The 17,399-nt window shown below is 42.9% G+C and overlaps 2 protein-coding genes across 5 annotated transcripts in view; one reads left to right on the forward strand and one right to left on the reverse strand.

Annotated features, from left to right (window-relative positions):
• LOC118390955 (glycerophosphodiester phosphodiesterase domain-containing protein 5-like) overlaps nucleotides 1-17,399 on the reverse strand; it is a 248,573-nt gene that overhangs the window by 41,858 nt on the left and 189,316 nt on the right. The gene's annotated exons all lie outside the window — the stretch shown is intronic.
• Nucleotides 1-17,399, forward strand: part of LOC118390949 (cullin-5-like) — a 45,677-nt gene that overhangs the window by 12,891 nt on the left and 15,387 nt on the right. For 3 of the 4 annotated variants that reach the window (XM_035781821.2, XM_035781818.2, XM_035781817.2), the window contains exons 14-16: nucleotides 1,383-1,506; nucleotides 15,407-15,582; nucleotides 17,100-17,261. In XM_035781821.2, the coding sequence (XP_035637714.1) occupies nucleotides 1,383-1,506; nucleotides 15,407-15,582; nucleotides 17,100-17,261 (462 nt within the window). Of the gene's footprint in view, nucleotides 1-1,382; nucleotides 1,507-15,406; nucleotides 15,583-17,099; nucleotides 17,310-17,399 lie in introns of all 4 variants that reach the window. The other variant, XM_035781820.2, reaches the window with a different exon arrangement.

Genomic DNA, 17,399 nt, shown 5'->3' on the forward strand with positions numbered 1-17,399 from the left:
ATTTATTGTTAAATTCTGAAAATGAAACTCATGAATCTCCTTTACAACTGGTGTAGCCTAACTGGTATACATAGGTGGCGTGTAAGTTTCAAGTTTGGGGAAGATCATTTTCACCATAAATGAACCTTTACAATAAAGCATCACATGCATAATCTTTGCCGATTTTTATGTAAGATGGCCTACTATTCATAAGGTGATGAGTAGATTGGATAGTTATAATTTGTGCGGATAATATAACTCCACTGTTCTCAAACTGTTCAATGCCTGGCTGAGCGTGCATTACATAGAGTTAGGCCTAGGCTTTATCAGACACTTGTATTTCTTTGCATAGGAATAAAATGGGCCTTTTTTCTAAATGCATTTCATGTAGTTTTACTACACTTTAGCAGAATTATTTTTTTTTTTAAGGGTAGGCTACTCTACCGACTAACAAAAAGCTCAAAAACAACTTTGTCCATATAATAGGCCTACGAGAAGGGGAGACACAAATAGAATATGACTGTGATTGTCCAAAAACAAACTTAAGTAGCACTGACCGAACAAAGATGGATAAACCATTTGTTTTCCAAACTGTTTTCCCACTATTTGTATTTTTGAAATATTGCGATATCACTGGCTTGGCCTCTACTTTTCGGACAGTCGCAACTCGACATTAGTCTGCTCAAATTGCCTTTCCTCCTGACCTATAGCCAAAACAATTAATAAAAAATAAGCTAAATATTCTCTGTGACCAAATCACGCTTTAGTAGTGACTTTAAAAATATATATTTTATTTATTCCGTGTGTATACAAGCGAAGGCTAATTAGGCAATATAATTAGGGAAAGCTTCCCCTAGCCTTATGGTCGCGCCGCCTATGCTTGCGTATTAAAAACGTTACTGCGTTCGCTATTTGAGTGCAGGCTACGGATTACATCTTTTTTTGTGGGCCACTAATCAACTAATTCCACACATTTGTGCACCCTGCACAGGAAACCGAGTAGAGTTCATGCCTTTCAACTTTTTTCAAATCATCATGCTCTTTAACACATTCTAACGTTTTGAAGTTACATAAATAACTCTAAATGAAGCATATAGGAGGACCGTTTTCTTTGTTAACCGCTCAACACTGAATAGCTGCACGTGCACACTCCCTCGCAAATTTTGGGGAGAAAATGTCCTATTTTATTCAGCTATGTTCAATTGTATTCTTCATACTATAATGCCACGGAATTCTAAGCCAATATTCTAAGCCAATACCTAGATGGGTACTTGCATGTGTGCCGGAGTCTTATGGGAAGGGAGATACTGTGTGTGTGCACATGCTGCCTATTTGTGCATTTGTTCCACCTCACGTACTTAAAATTATAGCATGTCGCCAATGTCCCCTACCCTTGATTGCAGGAGGTAGGCATGCCTGCTGACTACGTGAATAAGCTGGCTCGAATGTTCCAGGACATCAAGGTGTCCGAGGACCTCAACCAGAACTTCAAAGAGTGTCACAAACACAACAAGCTGGCCCTATCAGGTAAACCAGGTAGCTGTATGTAACTAATATAAGATCTATAATTATTATGCCATTTAGCAAATGCTTTTTATCCAAACCGACTTATAACAGTGAGTGCATACATCAGGGTTCCCCAATTGGCACCCCGTGTACCGATTTTGGCCCGCAGGTGGTTTTATTGGCCGCCCCAAGTTTACTGAGAAGAAATGTAAGCAAGGTTTAAAATTATTGTTTGGGTCAAGTATTATATCTGTTTGGGGTTCTTGCGGTCAAATGATTTGTAATTATGTTCTGGCCCCCGACCATGTGCTCAAGAAAAAATCGTCCCGCGGCTGAATTTAGTTGATCCCTGGCATACGTCTTCGTATTGCAGACCTGCCAACCTGCACACATGTTGTGTACCATGCACGCAATTTGAGGTCAAAGTAAGCTGGTACGAAAAATACTCAAATAGGTTTCTATTTGGCACATAGTGTTTGACTCAACCGTCTGAATTTGGAGCTGAACCAATCAGACAACTTAGGAGAGGAGACAATCCTTAGCTCTCCACTCCGGCCCTCGTACTATTTTCCTCCCTCCAGCTGCATGGCAGGAGCTTATTTATTACGGGAACTGTTTACCGTAATGAACGGAAGCAAACCGAGTAAAAGAAGGGTTTCTCTTGGTCAAATTCGGGTAGGTTCCTCCCCATTCCGTTTGCTACCATTTTTAGAAGATTTTTGCAACCGAATCGGCGTAATTATTTCACCCCACCACTCCCCTTTGTCCGCTGATATCACTGATGTTAGGGGAAAAAAGGTAGGGAAAATGAATTGTTTGCCAAATACATTTTCTAAAATTGTACAGTGCCTCCAGAAAGTATTCACACCCCTTTTCCACATTTTGTTGTTGCAGCCTGAATTTAAAATAGATTCAATTTAGTTTTTTTTTACACCCACTACCCTTATGTCAAAATGGAATTATGTTTTTAGAAACTTTTACAAATGTAATGAAAAAGTGGGAATGTCATGTCAGTAAGTATTCAACCTCTGTTATGGCAAGCCCACATATTCAACCACAAAGACCAGGGAGATTTTCCAATACCTCGCAAAGAAGGGCACCATTTGGTAGATGGGTAAAAAAAATCAGACATTAAAAAATGAGACATTGAATATTCCTTTGAGCATGGCAAAGTTATTAATTACACTTTGGATGGTGTATCAATACATCCAGTCACTAGAATGATACAGGCGTCCTTCCTAACTCCGTTGCCAGAGAGGAAGGAAACTGCTCAGGGATTTCACAATAAGGCCAATGGAGTTTAAACCATTAAACCAAATTTAAACCAGTTAAATGGCTGTGATGGGAAAAAAACTGACACTGGATCGACATTGTAGTTACTGCACAATACTAACCTAATTGATAGAGCAAAAAGAAAGCTTGTACAGAATAAAAATATTCCAAAACATGTATCCTGCTTGCAAGAAGGATTAAAGTAATACTGCAAAAAATGGGAATACAAACTGCTGTGTTTGGGGCAAATACAACACATTACGGAGTACCACTCCATATTTTCAAGCATAGTGGTGGCTGCATCATGTTATGGGTATGATTGTAATTGTTAAGGATGGGACTTTTTCAGGGTCAGCACTAAACGGAATGGAGCACAGGCAAAATCCTAGAGGAAAGCCTGGTTCAGTTCTTGTTCCACGTGACACTGGGAGATTAATTCACGTTTCAGCAGGGCAATCAAAAAGACGGTGAATTTTCCTGAGTGGCCGAGTTAGTTTGGACTTAAATCTATGACTACAATCAATTTGATTGAGCTTGAAGAATTCTGAAAATAACAATGGGCAAATGTTGCAAAATCCAGATTTGGAAAGCTCTTAGAAAGCTTTTGCCCAGAAAGACTCACAGCTGTATTCGCTGCCTAGGGTTATTTCTAACAGGGTCTTCAAAGTGGCACTGCATCGCAGTGCTTGAGTCATCACTACAGCCCCGGGTTCGATCCCAGGCTGTTTTCACTGGGAGACCCACGAAGCGGCGCACAATTGGTCCAGCGTCATCAGTGGGTTTGGCCGGCCGGGATTTCCTTGTCCCATCGCGCTCCAGCAACTTTGTGGCTGGGCGCCTGCAAGTTGACTTTGAAGGGCAGTTGGAAGGTGTTTCCTCCGACACATTGGTGTGGCTGGCTTTGGGTTAAGCAAGCAGTGTGTCAAGAAGCAGTGCAGCTTGGCAGGGTCGTGTTTTGGCTCTCAACTTTTGCATGTTACTAACGTGTTGATTACTTATTTAATCAAGATACAGTATAGTGTTACATTCGTATTACTTTAAAAAAAAATGTATATATTTTTTACAAATATTAGACAACTTTGACATTTAGTATTTTGTGTAGGTGGTTGACAGAATGAAATCTATTTGAATTCCACTTTAACACAACAAAGTATTTTGATGTTTGTGCCTTTTTAGCTAAGGTGTCATTACGACTAAGGTAGTTAGCTACAACATTTTAGTAAACTAAGTGACAACGCTTTGCCCGCACATGCTTTCATTGCCGCAACAGTAGTAGGTGCAAGCACATTGACGAGCAAGGGAACGTGTGGTGTTGCGGTAGTTCAGTTTGTCACTGTGTGGATGGAAGCAGAGTTGCTCTGCTAATACCTTCCTTCACAGAAAGTTGTTACACGGTTAAAGATTAGTAGGCCTATGTTAATTTAATCAATTGATCTGTTCTCTTGATATAGAGTGCATTCGGAAAGTATTCAGACCCCTTTTTCCACAAGTATTCAGTACTTTGCTCGAATCACCTTTGGCAGCAATTACAGCCTAGAATCTTGGGTATGACCCTACAAGCTTGGCACACCTGTATTTGGGGACTTTTCCCCGTTCTTCTCTGCAGATCCTCTCAAGCTCTGTCAGATTGGATGGGGAGCGTCGCTGCACAGCTATTTACAGGTCTCTCCAGAGATGTTTAATCGGGTTCAAGTCCGGGCTCTGGAAGGGCCACTCGAAGACATTCAAAGACTTGTCCTGAAGCTACTCCTGTGTTGTGTTGGCTGTGTGCTTAGGGTCGTTGTCCTGTAGGAAAGTGAACTGTCGCCCCAGGCTGATAACCTGCTCCAGAGCACTCAGGACTTCATCAAGTATTACTTTGGGCTTTGCTCTGTTCATCTTTCCCTCGATCTTGACTAGTCTCCCAGTCCCTGCCACTGTAAAACATCCCCACAGCATTACGCTGCCACCACCATGCTTCACCGTAGGGATGGTTGCAGGTTACCTGCCAAGTGTCACGTCTGCATTCAAGCCAAAGAGTTCCATCTTGGTTTCATCAGACCAGAGGATCTTGTTTCTCTTGGTCTGAGTCTATAAGTGTCTTTTGGCAAACTCCAAGTGGGCTGTTGTGCGTTTTACTGAAGAATGCCTTCCATCTGGCCACTCGACCATAAAGGCCTGATTTGGTGGAGTGCTGCATCGATGGTCGTCCTTATGGTATGTTCTCCCATCTCCACAGAAGAGCTCTGTCAGTGACCATCAGGTTCTTGGTCACCTCCCTGATCAAGGCACTTCTCCCCCAATTGCTCAGATTGGCTGTGGCGGCCAGCTCTTGAAAGATTCTTGGTGGTTCCAAACTTCTAACATTTAAGAATGATGGAGGCCGCTGTTCTTGGGGACCTTCAATGCTGCACACTTTTTTTTTTTGGTACCATTCCGCAGATCTGTGCCTCGACATAATCCTGTCTCGGAGCTCTATGGCCAATTCCTTTGACATCATGGCTTGGCTTTTGTCTGACATTCACTGTCAACTGTGGGAACTTTTTATGGACAAGTGTGTGTGCTTTTTCCAAATAATTTCCAATCAATTGAATTTACCACATGTGGACTCCAATCAAGTGGGAGAAACATCTCAAGGATCAATGGGAACAGGATGCACCTGAGCTCAATTGAGTCATAACAAAGGGTCTGAATACTTATGTAGAAGTATTTCAGATTCTTTATTTTTTTATACATTTGCAAAATATTCTGTAAACCTGTTTTCCCTTTGTCATTATAGTGTATTGTGTGTAGATTAAGGAAACACTTTAATCATTTTTGGAATAGGGATGTGACATAACATAATGTGGGGTCTGAATACTTTCTGAAAGCACTGTAGCTGAATGTCAACAGTAGTCTGCTAATGATGTGACAGTCAGTTCACCATTGACGAGGCATATTGAATATGTTGTGTGAATTCTTACACAGGGACACTGAAAGTCAATATTAAATAAATCATAGTTTGTCAGCATGTTGGAGAGGTTCCAACTCAATACACCGTAGTACACATGTCAATCAAGAGCTCTGCCTGGGCAGTGCAGTTGTCTTGTATACGGCAATACACAGACAAGTAGTTATTTGCGTAATTCATTCATCATTACTGTTTTCTTCATCCATGTGACAGACCAATACTGTTTCATAACATGTGACAGACCAATATCTCACGAGGCTTCTCTCTAAGCTGAGACCTTGAAACTGAGATCTTTCGTTTGTTCTCAAAACAAGGTCTGTGCGTACTGCCAAATTGCAGCTACTGATAGTGAGGATTTGTACAGTCAGCCACTTGCATGAAAACTTATTTTTTTTATACAACAGCACATGAATAGAACACAGAAATTTGTTATAAGAAAAGCGCAAACAAACTGTTCCATTACATTCCATCCTCTTCTCGTGTGTGATTACATTTTAATGTAAGCATGCACATTTGAGCTTCTATATCAAAAATATTTTACACTCTAAAGTAAGGGAAATTAGAACAAAAAAAATACATTTCAAACCCTTCATTCTGGGTTGTACAATCCAGTTAGTATGGTAATACTAGAATCATAGGAAAGGTTCCATTAATAAAGTAGGAGTCAGTATCAAAAATGTGCATGCATGCACAGCGGATCTGTAGATTGAGAGATTTATTCACCTCAATGTTAACCATTGTTTCAATTTTTCTTACCACAATCGGGTTGCATTTACCTTTTTGTTTATCATAATTCTGCTAAGAACTTCAAAAGGTTGGTGCTTGCTCATCAGCGCAGTGTTCCACATAATGTAAACAGATTAAAGGTTTAGATGACCTTACCCTCAACTTGTTAAAAGAGAACCTTCAATCATTACTCATTGTCCCTATCTACAGTGGGAAATGGGGGCTCATCCAGAGTTGCCATCTGTTTCACCATCCTCTGGAGGAACAGAAAACATCATCGCTGTTGAAATCTCATCAGCCAGAGGCACAGATCCCCTTACAGCAAGTTAATACAATTTCACAGGGAAGCGAGAACACTTGTTATAACAGTTTCACACCAACCTTGATAAGAATGAGATTGGGGCGAGGTTAGCCCAAGCTACAATCCTGTCTCTTATTTTTTAGGGCACAGCTCTGTCTCTAGGGGCCTTGCCTTTTTCTAAATCCATAATTATGGATATATTATGAGAAACACATTTATAACGACAGTGCTTCATGTAGGTTCGATCACTTTTTCATTTAAGATCCTCACTTTTCTCATCACTTGTGGTAATGACTGATTAGACTAAGAATGCATTGAGATAAATTACTATACATTTTGCAGTGTGCAGACCTCCACAATCAACCTGATACCCCAAATAAACAATTTTGGACAAGCCTAAATCAATTACGGGCACGGCTGAACACCCCTCTTCACGGATCTCATTCTTCCTTTCCTGGCATTGCATGTTTTTCAATATAGAGTTTCAGTTTGTCGTTTTAATGGCACATGTTCAAAGTGGATGCCCCTTGATAATGTCTCTCGCCTGATAAACGCCACTGTCTTTTACAGTCATGATCTTTGTCCATTTTCCTACTAGTACACCAGCAGCATAAGTGTAGTTTGGACTGGATCTCTCTCCATGCTCACTCCACATGGACCCATGTCGCACTCCTGAGAGAAAAAGCATGAGAGAAGGCAGTTGATAGCTTACGGCTGCTGTGTACAGGTTGCTGGCTCGGACTCAGGTCTCACGGTAGAAGTGAAGGACCATACTGAATGCCATTTTCAGCCGGTTAAAGGGGATGTTGAGGTTCACACTGTTCTCAGCCTAATTATCTTCCATGCATCTAGATCCCATCTGTGGTCACCTTCACCATAACCTTGAGAGAGGACAAACCAGAACAGCCGTTCCCCCCAACATTTTTTGTTGTCTTATACTTCCCTATCATCTTGGTGATCTCACTGCGGCATAACAGGTCAGGGAGTCAGAGGGCTAAGCCTTATGGAGAAATCCCGATCATCCAGCAGACAATCTGGTGAGATTTGTTATTGAAGCAGGACAAATTTAAGAAAGGAAAATCAACAGCAATACACATCCCTCGACGTTGGGAAAACTTCAATGCATTTGAAGTAAATGTCATCCATTACCAACTTCTCTTTTTCTCTTTTACAGGCAAGCATGTGAAGAGAAATCTATTTGCATATTTACCGAAGGGCCCCAGGGGACTGGTAATTCCCCCTTTTGGACACTTGACTCGCATCGTGATTCATGCATCCAAAAAGAACTGCTGCCTGTTAAATTAAAGTACCAAATCAGATTATTTTTGATTTATCTCTTGATGAATCCCATAAGATAATTGTAAAATAGACTAGTCAGCTCTCTGTCCTTCTCGTGGTTCGACTCACATAGGACTATTGATGAACTTCTACTAAATGATTTGTTTTTACATAGCCCATAAAAAAAATTATCCTGTTTTCCTCGTGAAGGTGATCAGGCCTCACCAGGAAGACTGAGGTCAGAACAGAGGTCAGTCAGCCCTATTAAGTGAGTTGGTTTTCCTGTACCTCAACCATTATTTTTTTTAGACATTTAAGACAAAATGTTTGATCAGGTTTACCTTGGGTTTTTCAGAACATTTCTTTGAATCAATAGAAATTACATGTGTGCAACCAAAACTCTGACAATAGAAATGTTCAATTGTGTACAACATCCTTTCCAACCCATGAAAAACCAAATAAAAAGACCCCACACTTCTAAATCAGAGTATTAACCACTAACAAATATTAATTAATAGGTGGGTTCTGTGTGGATGCTGGCATGTACAGTGGGGCAAAAAAGTATTTAGTCAGCCACCAATTGTGCAAGTTCTCCCACTTAAAAATACGAGAGGCCTGTAATTTTCATCATAGGTACACTTCAACTATGACAGACAAAATGAGAAGGAAAAAAAATCCAGAAATTCACATTGTAGGATTTTTTTAATGAATTTATTTGCAAATGATGGTGGTAAATAAGTATTTGGTCAATAACAAAAGTTTCTCAATACTTTGTTATATACCCTTTGTTGGCAATGACAGAGGTCAAACGTTTTCTGTAAGTCGTCATAAGGTTTTCACACACTGTTGCTGGTATTTTGTCCCATTCCTCCATGCAGATCTCCAGAGCAGTGATGTTTTGGGGCTGTTGCCCTCACAGCTCCGTAGGCAAGCACCATGGTCTTGTAGCGGATGCGAGCTTCAACTGGAAGCCAGTGGAGAGAGCGGAGGAGCGGGGTGACGTGAGAGAACTTGGGAAGGTTGAACACCAGACGGGCTGCGGCGTTCTGGATGAGTTGTAGGGGTTTAATGGCACAGGCAGGGAGCCCAGCCAACAGCGAGTTGCAGTAATCCAGACGGGAGATGACAAGTGCCTGGATTAGGACCTGCGCCGCTTCCTGTGTGAGGCAGGGTCGTACTCTGCGGATGTTGTAGAGCATGAACCTACAGGAACGGGCCACCGCCTTGATGTTAGTTGAGAACGACAGGGTGTTGTCCAGGATCACGCCAAGGTTCTTAGCGCTCTGGGAGGAGGACACGATGGAGTTGTCAACCGTGATGGCGAGATCATGGAACGGGCAGTCCTTCCCGGGAGGAAGAGCAGCTCCGTCTTGCCGAGGTTCAGCTTGAGGTGGTGATCCGTCATCCACACTGATATGTCTGCCAGACATGCAGAGATGCGATTCGCCACCTGGTCATCAGAAGGGGGAAAGGAGAAGATTAATTGTGTGTCGTCTGCATAGCAATGATAGGAGAGACCATGTGAGGTTATGACAGAGCCAAGTGACTTGGTGTATAGCGAGAATAGGAGAGGGCCTAGAACAGAGCCCCGGGGGACACCAGTGGTGAGAGCGCGTGGTGAGGAGACAGATTCTCGCCACGCCACCTGGTAGGAGCGACCTGTCAGGTAGGACGCAATCCAAGCGTGGGCCGCGCCGGAGATGCCCAACTCGGAGAGGGTGGAGAGGAGGATCTGATGGTTCACAGTATCGAAGGCAGCCGATAGGTCTAGAAGGATGAGAGCAGAGGAGAGAGAGTTAGCTTTAGCAGTGCGGAGCGCCTCCGTGATACAGAGAAGAGCAGTCTCAGTTGAATGACTAGTCTTGAAACCTGACTGATTTGGATCAAGAAGGTCATTCTGAGAGAGATAGCGGGAGAGCTGGCCAAGGACGGCACGTTCAAGAGTTTTGGAGAGAAAAGAAAGAAGGGATACTGGTCCGTAGTTGTTGACATCGGAGGGATCGAGTGTAGGTTTTCAGAAGGGGTGCAACTCTCGCTCTCTTGAAGACGGAAGGGACGTAGCCAGCGGTCAGGGATGAGTTGATGAGCGGGGTGAGGTAAGGGAGAAGGTCTCCGGAAATGGTCTGGAGAAGAGAGGAGGGGATAGGGTCAAGCGGGCAGGTTGTTGGGCGGCCGGCCGTCACAAGACGCGAGATTTCATCTGGAGAGAGAGGGAGAAAGAGGTCCGAGCATAGGGTAGGGCAGTGTGAGCAGAACCAGCGGTGTCGTTTGACTTAGCAAACGAGGATCGGATGTCGTCGACCTTCTTTTCAAAATGGTTGACGAAGTCATCTGCAGAGAGGGGGGAGGGGGAGGAGGATTCAGGAGGGAGGAGAAGGTGGCAAAGAGCTTCCTAGGGTTAGAGGCAGATGCTTGGAATTTAGAGTGGTAGAAAGTGGCTTTAGCAGCAGAGACAGAGGAGGAAAATGTAGAGAGGAGGGAGTGAAAGGATGCCAGGTCCGCAGGGAGGCGAGTTTTCCTCCATTTCCGCTCGGCTGCCCGGAGCCCTGTTCTGTGAGCTCGCAATGAGTCGTCGAGCCACGGAGCGGGAGGGGAGGACCGAGCCGGCCTGGAGGATAGGGGACATAGAGAGTCAAAGGATGCAGAAAGGGAGGATAGGAGGGTTGAGGAGGCAGAATCAGGAGATAGGTTTGAGCAGAGGGAAGAGATGATAGGATGGAAGAGAAGTAGCGGGGGAGAGAGAGCGAAGGTTGGGACGGCGCGATACCATCCGAGTAGGGGCAGTGTGGGAAGTGTTGGATGAGTGCGAGAGGGAAAAGGATACAAGGTAGTGGTCGGAGACTTGGAGGGGAGTTGCAATGAGGTTAGTGGAAGAACAGCATCTAGTAAAGATGAGGTCGAGCGTATTGCCTGCCTTGTGAGTAGGGGGAGGTGAGAGGGTGAGGTCAAAAGAGGAGAGGAGTGGAAAGAAGGAGGCAGAGAGGAATGAGTCAAAGGTAGACGTGGGGAGGTTAAAGTCGCCCAGAACTGTGAGAGGTGAGCCGTCCTCAGGAAAGGAGCTTATCAAGGCATCAAGCTCATTGATGAACTCTCCGAGGGACCTGGAGGGCGATAAATGATAAGGATGTTAAGCTTGAAAGGGCTGGTAACTGTGACAACATGGAATTCAAAGGAGGCGATAGACAGATGGGTAAGGGGAGAAAGAGAGAATGACCACTTGGGAGAGATGAGGATCCCGGTGCCACCACCCCGCTGACCAGAAGCTCTCGGGGTGTGCGAGAACACGTGGGCGGACGAAGAGAGAGCAGTAGGAGTAGCAGTGTTATCTGTGGTGATCCATGTTTCCGTCAGTGCCAAGAAGTCGAGGGACTGGAGGGAGGCATAGGCTGAGATGAACTCTGCCTTGTTGGCCGCAGATCGGCAGTTCCAGAGGCTACCGGAGACCTGGAACTCCACGTGGGTCGTGCGCGCTGGGACCACCAGATTAGGGTGGCCGCGGCGACATGGTGTGGAACGTTTGTATGGTCTGTGCAGAGAGGAGAGAACAGGGATAGACAGACACATAGTTGACAGGCTACAGAAGAGGCTACGCTAATGCAAGGAGATTGGAATGACAAGTGGACTACACGTCTCGAATGTTCAGAAAGTTAAGCTTACGTAGCAAGAATCTTATTGACTAAAATGATTAAAATTATACAGTACTGCTGAAGTAGGCTAGCTGGCAGTGGCTGCGTTGTTGACTTTGTAGGCTAGCTGGCAGTGGCTGCGTTGTTGACACTACACTAATCAAGTCGTTACGTTGAGTGTAATAGTTTCTACAGTGCTGCTATTCGGGGGCGAGCTGGCTAGCGAGCAGTGTTGATTACGTTACGTTGCGTTAAAAGAACGACAATAGCTGGCTAGCTAACCTAGAAAATCGCTCTAGACTACACAATTATCTTTGATACAAAGACTGCTATGTAGCTAGCTATGTAGCTAGCTATGTAGCTAGCTACGATCAAACAAATCAAACAGTTGTGCTGTAATGAAATGAAATGAAAATGTGATACTACCTGTGGAGCGAAGCGGAATGCGACCGGGTTGTTGAGTGCAGAAGTTCTATTCCACTCCTTCGTTGCCCGGGCGGTGTGTTTGGGATCATTGTCATGCTGAAAGACTCAGCCACGTTTCATCTTCAATGCCCTTGCTGATGGAAGGAGGCTTTCACTCAATCTCACGATACATGGCCCCATTCATTCTTTCCTTTACACGGATCAGTCGTCCTGGTCCCTTTGCAGAAAAACAGCCCCAAAGCATGATGTTTCCTCCCCCATGCTTCCCAGTAGGTATGGTGTTCTTTGGATGCAACTCGGCATTCTTTGTCCTCCAAACACGACGAGTTGAGATTTCACCAAAAAGTTATATTTTGGTTTCATCTGACCATATGCCATTCTCCCAATCTTCTTCTGGATCATCCAAATGCTCTCTAGCAAACTTCAGAAGGGCCTGGACATGTACTGGCTTAAGCAGGGGGACACGTCTGACACTGCAGGATTTTGAGTCCCTGGCGGCGTAGTGTGTTACTGATGGTAGGTTTTGTTACTTTGGTCCCATTTCTCTGCAGGTCATTCACTAGGTGAAAATAATAGTATTTCCTGGTTGGATTTTCCTCAGGTTTTTGCCTGCCATATCAGTTCTGTTATACTCAGACATTATTTTTAACAGTTTTGGAAATTTTTAGTTAAAAAAAAATCAAAATCTACTAATTATATGCATATCCTAGTTTATGGGCTTGAGTAGCAGGCAGTTTAATTTGGGCACGCTTTTCATCCGGAGGTGAAAATACTGCCCCCTGCCCAAGAGGTTAACCACTGGTTCTGGGTTCGAGTTAGGCACCTGCCCCAGGAAGCCTTTCAAAGGGAGAGCTACAGAATCATTGATAAACATGAAGAAGGAAAAAAAACTTGGTAGCGCACATTCGATTGGTCTTGGAAGAAAGAAAATAAACATACTTTTCACTATGCTCCATTTGAATCAGTCCTAAAAATTCTTAAATCATCGAGTTTACTGCATCTTGGGCAGGAAGTCTCAAACCCATGCGTGTACAGAATTATACTTCAGGCACATCTGATACAGTGTCCTGTATGGATGAATTGGGCACCTTCTAAAGTAAACAACTCTCTTGTAATTGTGCTCTTTTTGACATACAATTCTGTACGAACTGTCCCAAATTTCCCCACTGTGTGTGTCTCACAGCCTGTTCGAGTTCAATGTGTACTGGCAGCTATCTATTGTTCCACAGGAAGGTTATCTCTAATCCAAACAACAGATGACTTAAACACGAGAGCAGTGGACCGGGCCTTGGAAGAGTGAGCAGCCTCTAATCTAACATCAGTCCCAATGCTCAATTCCTCTCTTACTCTTTCAAATTACTAAAATATTGCATTATTGGATTGCTATCTGAAAGCCAATTACCATTCACTTTGTTACTTTCACTAATCTCCATAATCTGTTTCCTTCAATAAAATCCTTCTCTTTCCAGCTGAAAAAACACATTCTCAATCACTGCTCCGAATACACACGGATCAATCTTCTGCTTTTCCCTCTACTGCAAGGTTTAAAACAAAACAAATGACTTTCTCCATATTGGAAGGCAATTTTCTTTTTAGTATACCTTTTTTAGAAGTTACTCTGGTAATAAATATCTCTGGATATTCACTTTCTGCTCCAATATTTATTAAATGTCTATTTTAAGATTCATACGCAAAGCTTTGGAGGGATCATTATGTATTAACTGGATGGGCACTGTTTTAGTCCCGAGTCGTGCTCCGTCCATAATAAGTCTGGCATCTGAGACAACAGGGAAACATGCTGTCTCCATTTTGCGTACACAAATTAGTTTAGAACGTCATTTGGGATGTCTAAACTCCATCGGGAGCACAATAGATGGTAGCCTTAAGTTTAGTTAACAGAAAATCATGTTCAAAGGACCACTGAACAGAATACTTTTTACTCCACTTAGTATGTCTACGTTTGGGGGTTCAGGTTGTAGATGTTTCTATTCATGCTTCTCATGATCATAACCCATTATACTCAATATTATGTTACTTTATCTCTAGTAACCTATTATGCATTTGTGCTACATCCTCTTATTATCCAAATATCAATCTTCCAGCTTATCCCATATCTCACAATCACAAAACTTTCACATTCAAAAGTACCTGCCCCCTTACACTCTAACTGGTTGTGCTACTTTTAGGTGCAATGACTCCAACCAACATTTCCTGTAGTTGTTGAACACTCATGTTGCTGTGGAGGAATTTGGCCCCCTCTTCCATGCAGAACTGTTGTAACTTGGCAACATTTTTCGTTTTTCAAGCATTAACTGCTCGTTTCAAGTCCTGCCACATCTCAATTGAGATTAGGTCTGGACTTTGACAAGGCCATGCTTTTTATCAATTTTCATGTAGACTTGATTGTGTATTTTGGATCATTCTTGCTGCACGCTTCACTTCAGCTACAGCTCACAGACCGATGGCCTGACATTGTCCTTTTAGAATTCTCTGATACAGAGCAAAATTAATGTCCTCCAGAAAGTTATACTTTTGACTTATCTGTCTATAGAACATTCTTCCATGAATCTTGATGATCATCCAGGTGCTCTTTGGCAAATTTGAGTCTACTTTTTGGATGACATGGGTCCCATTATGCCTGGCGAAGACCAAACACTGCATTCCAGTAAGAACCTCATACCAACAGTCAAGGATGATGATGGTTTGGGATGCTTTGCTACCTCAGGACCTGGACGACTTGCCTTAATAGAAGGAACCATGCATTCTGTATCAGAGAATCTCATACCAAACGGTGAAGCATGGTGGTGGTGGTAGTGTGATGGTTTTGGGATGCTTTGCTACCTCAGGACCTGGACGACTTGCATTAATAGAAGGAACCATGAATTCTGCTCAGTATCAGAATTCTACAGAAGAATGTCAGACCATCCATCTGGTGAGGTTGACAGGTCTTGTATTTCTGGTTCAAGCAGGAATCAAACCGGTGTACTTGTACATTTTGGGGGTATAATGTTTGATGTATGTGGCTGGATGAGACCTAGTGAAAAGCAATAAAACTACTATTGATACAGTCCTTCATGTTTTTGGAATTTTGCTTGGAGTTTGCACTATTCCACTGGCTCCACTACCAGTACCCCCAAAAAAGCACAGCTCAAGTACTTGAAAGTGTCTATATTATATAATTAAATAGAACACTGGAATGGACATGGGCTTTTCATCAACGTATCGAAAAATGACATATCTTGATTAGGGAATCTTTCGTTCTAGAAACTGATCAAATGTGGCAAATATATTGTATAAAACTATGAATTAGTAGTTATACTAGTGTGTGTGAAATAATGTAATCCCCTTCGCCCTCTTGTGCAGCGGACTCTGTCAACATCAAGATCCTGAATGCGGGGGCGTGGTCGCGGAGCTCCGAGAAGGTGTTTGTGTCACTGCCCACCGAGCTGGAGGACCTGATCCCCGAAGTGGAGGACTTTTACAAGAAGAACCACAGTGGCAGGAAACTGCACTGGCATCACCTCATGTCCAATGGCATTGTGAGTATAAAGCACCCCCCCCCACACACACACACACACACACACACAAACACAGGAGTGCCTAGGGGGTTGGTCAGCCTCTTGCACCTTCACCCCTCCAGCCTCCTCTCTGTCCAGACCATAGAGATTAGAGGTCGACCGTTTAATCGGAATGGCCGATTTTAATTAGGTCTGATTACATTGCACTCCACGAGGAGACTGCGTGGCAGTCTGACTACCTGTTATGTGAGTGCAGCCAGGAGCCAAGGTAAGTTGCTAGCTAGCATTAAACGTATCTCATAAAAAACAATCAATCTTAACATAATCACTAGTTAACTACACATGGTTGATATTACTAGTTTATCTAGCTTGTCCTGCATTGCATATATTCGATGCGGTGCCTGTTAATTTATCATCGAATCACAGCCTACTTCGCCAAACGGGTGATGATTTAACAAGCGCATTCGCAAATAAAGCACTGTCGTTGCACCAATGTGTACCTAACCATAAACATCAATGCCTTTCTTAAAATCAATACACAAGTATATATTTTTAAACCTGCATATTTAATATTGCCTGCTAACATGAATTTCTTTTAACGAGGGAAATTGTGTCACTTCTCTTGTGTTCTGTGCAAGCAGAGTCAGGAAATATGCAGCCGTTTGGGTTGCCTGGCTCGTTGCGAGCTGTGTGAAGACCATTTCTTCCTAACAAAGACCATAATGGATTTGCCAGAACTGTACACAATTATGACATAACATTGAAGCTTAGACTTAGGGATGCCACCCGCTAGATAAAATACTGAACGGTTCCGTATTTCACTGAAAGAATAAACGTTTTGTTTTCGAAATGCTAGTTTCCGGATTTGACCATATTAATGACATACGGCTTGTATTTCTGTGTGTTTATTATATTATAATCAAGTCTATGATTTGATAGAGCAGTCTGTCTGAGCGGTGGTAGGCAGCATCTGGCTCGTAAGCATTCATTCAAACAGCACTTTCCTGCATTTGCCAGCAGCTCTTCGCTGTGCTTCAAGCATTGTGCTGTTTATGACTTCAAGCCAATCAACTCCCGAGATTAGGCTAGCAATACTAAAGTACCTATTAGAACGTCCAATATTCAAAGGTATATGAAATACAAATGGTATAGAGAGAAATAGTCCTATAATAACTACAACCTAAAACTTCTTACCTGGGAATATTGAAGACTAATATTAAAAGGAACCACTGCCATATGTTCTGAGCAAGGAACTTAAACGTTAGCTTTTTTACATGGCAAATATTGCACTTTTACTTCTCCAACACTTTGGTTTTACATTATATAAACCAAATTGAACATGTTTCATTATTTATTAGAGACTAAATTGATTGTATTGATGTATTATATTAAGTTAAAATAAGTGTTCATTCAGTATTGTTGTAATTGTCATACCGATTTTAATCGGTATAGGCTTTTTTTGGTCCTCCAATAATCTGTATTGTTGAAAAATCCTAGTCGGTTGACCTCTAATAGAGATCCTATGTAATTCTATCCAGATCACATTTAAGAATGAGGTGGGCCAGTACGACCTGGAGGTGACCACATTCCAACTGGCTGTGCTGTTTGCCTGGAACCAGAGGCCTCGGGAGAGGATCAGCTTTGAAAACCTTAAGCTGGCCACGGAGCTGCCTGATGCCGAGCTCCGACGCACCCTCTGGGTAATGCACGGTGTCAAAGGGTAGATGGATGTCAAAGGGTTATCTATCGTAAGGACTAGGGTTGCAAGATTGCTGTAACATTTTCAAAATGATCATGTTTTCCCAAAATCCAAGTAGGATGGTTTTTGGATTGGTGGC

This window comes from Oncorhynchus keta, chromosome 12 (genome assembly GCF_023373465.1).
Source record: "Oncorhynchus keta strain PuntledgeMale-10-30-2019 chromosome 12, Oket_V2, whole genome shotgun sequence".
Classification (NCBI taxonomy): Eukaryota; Metazoa; Chordata; class Actinopteri; order Salmoniformes; family Salmonidae; genus Oncorhynchus; species Oncorhynchus keta.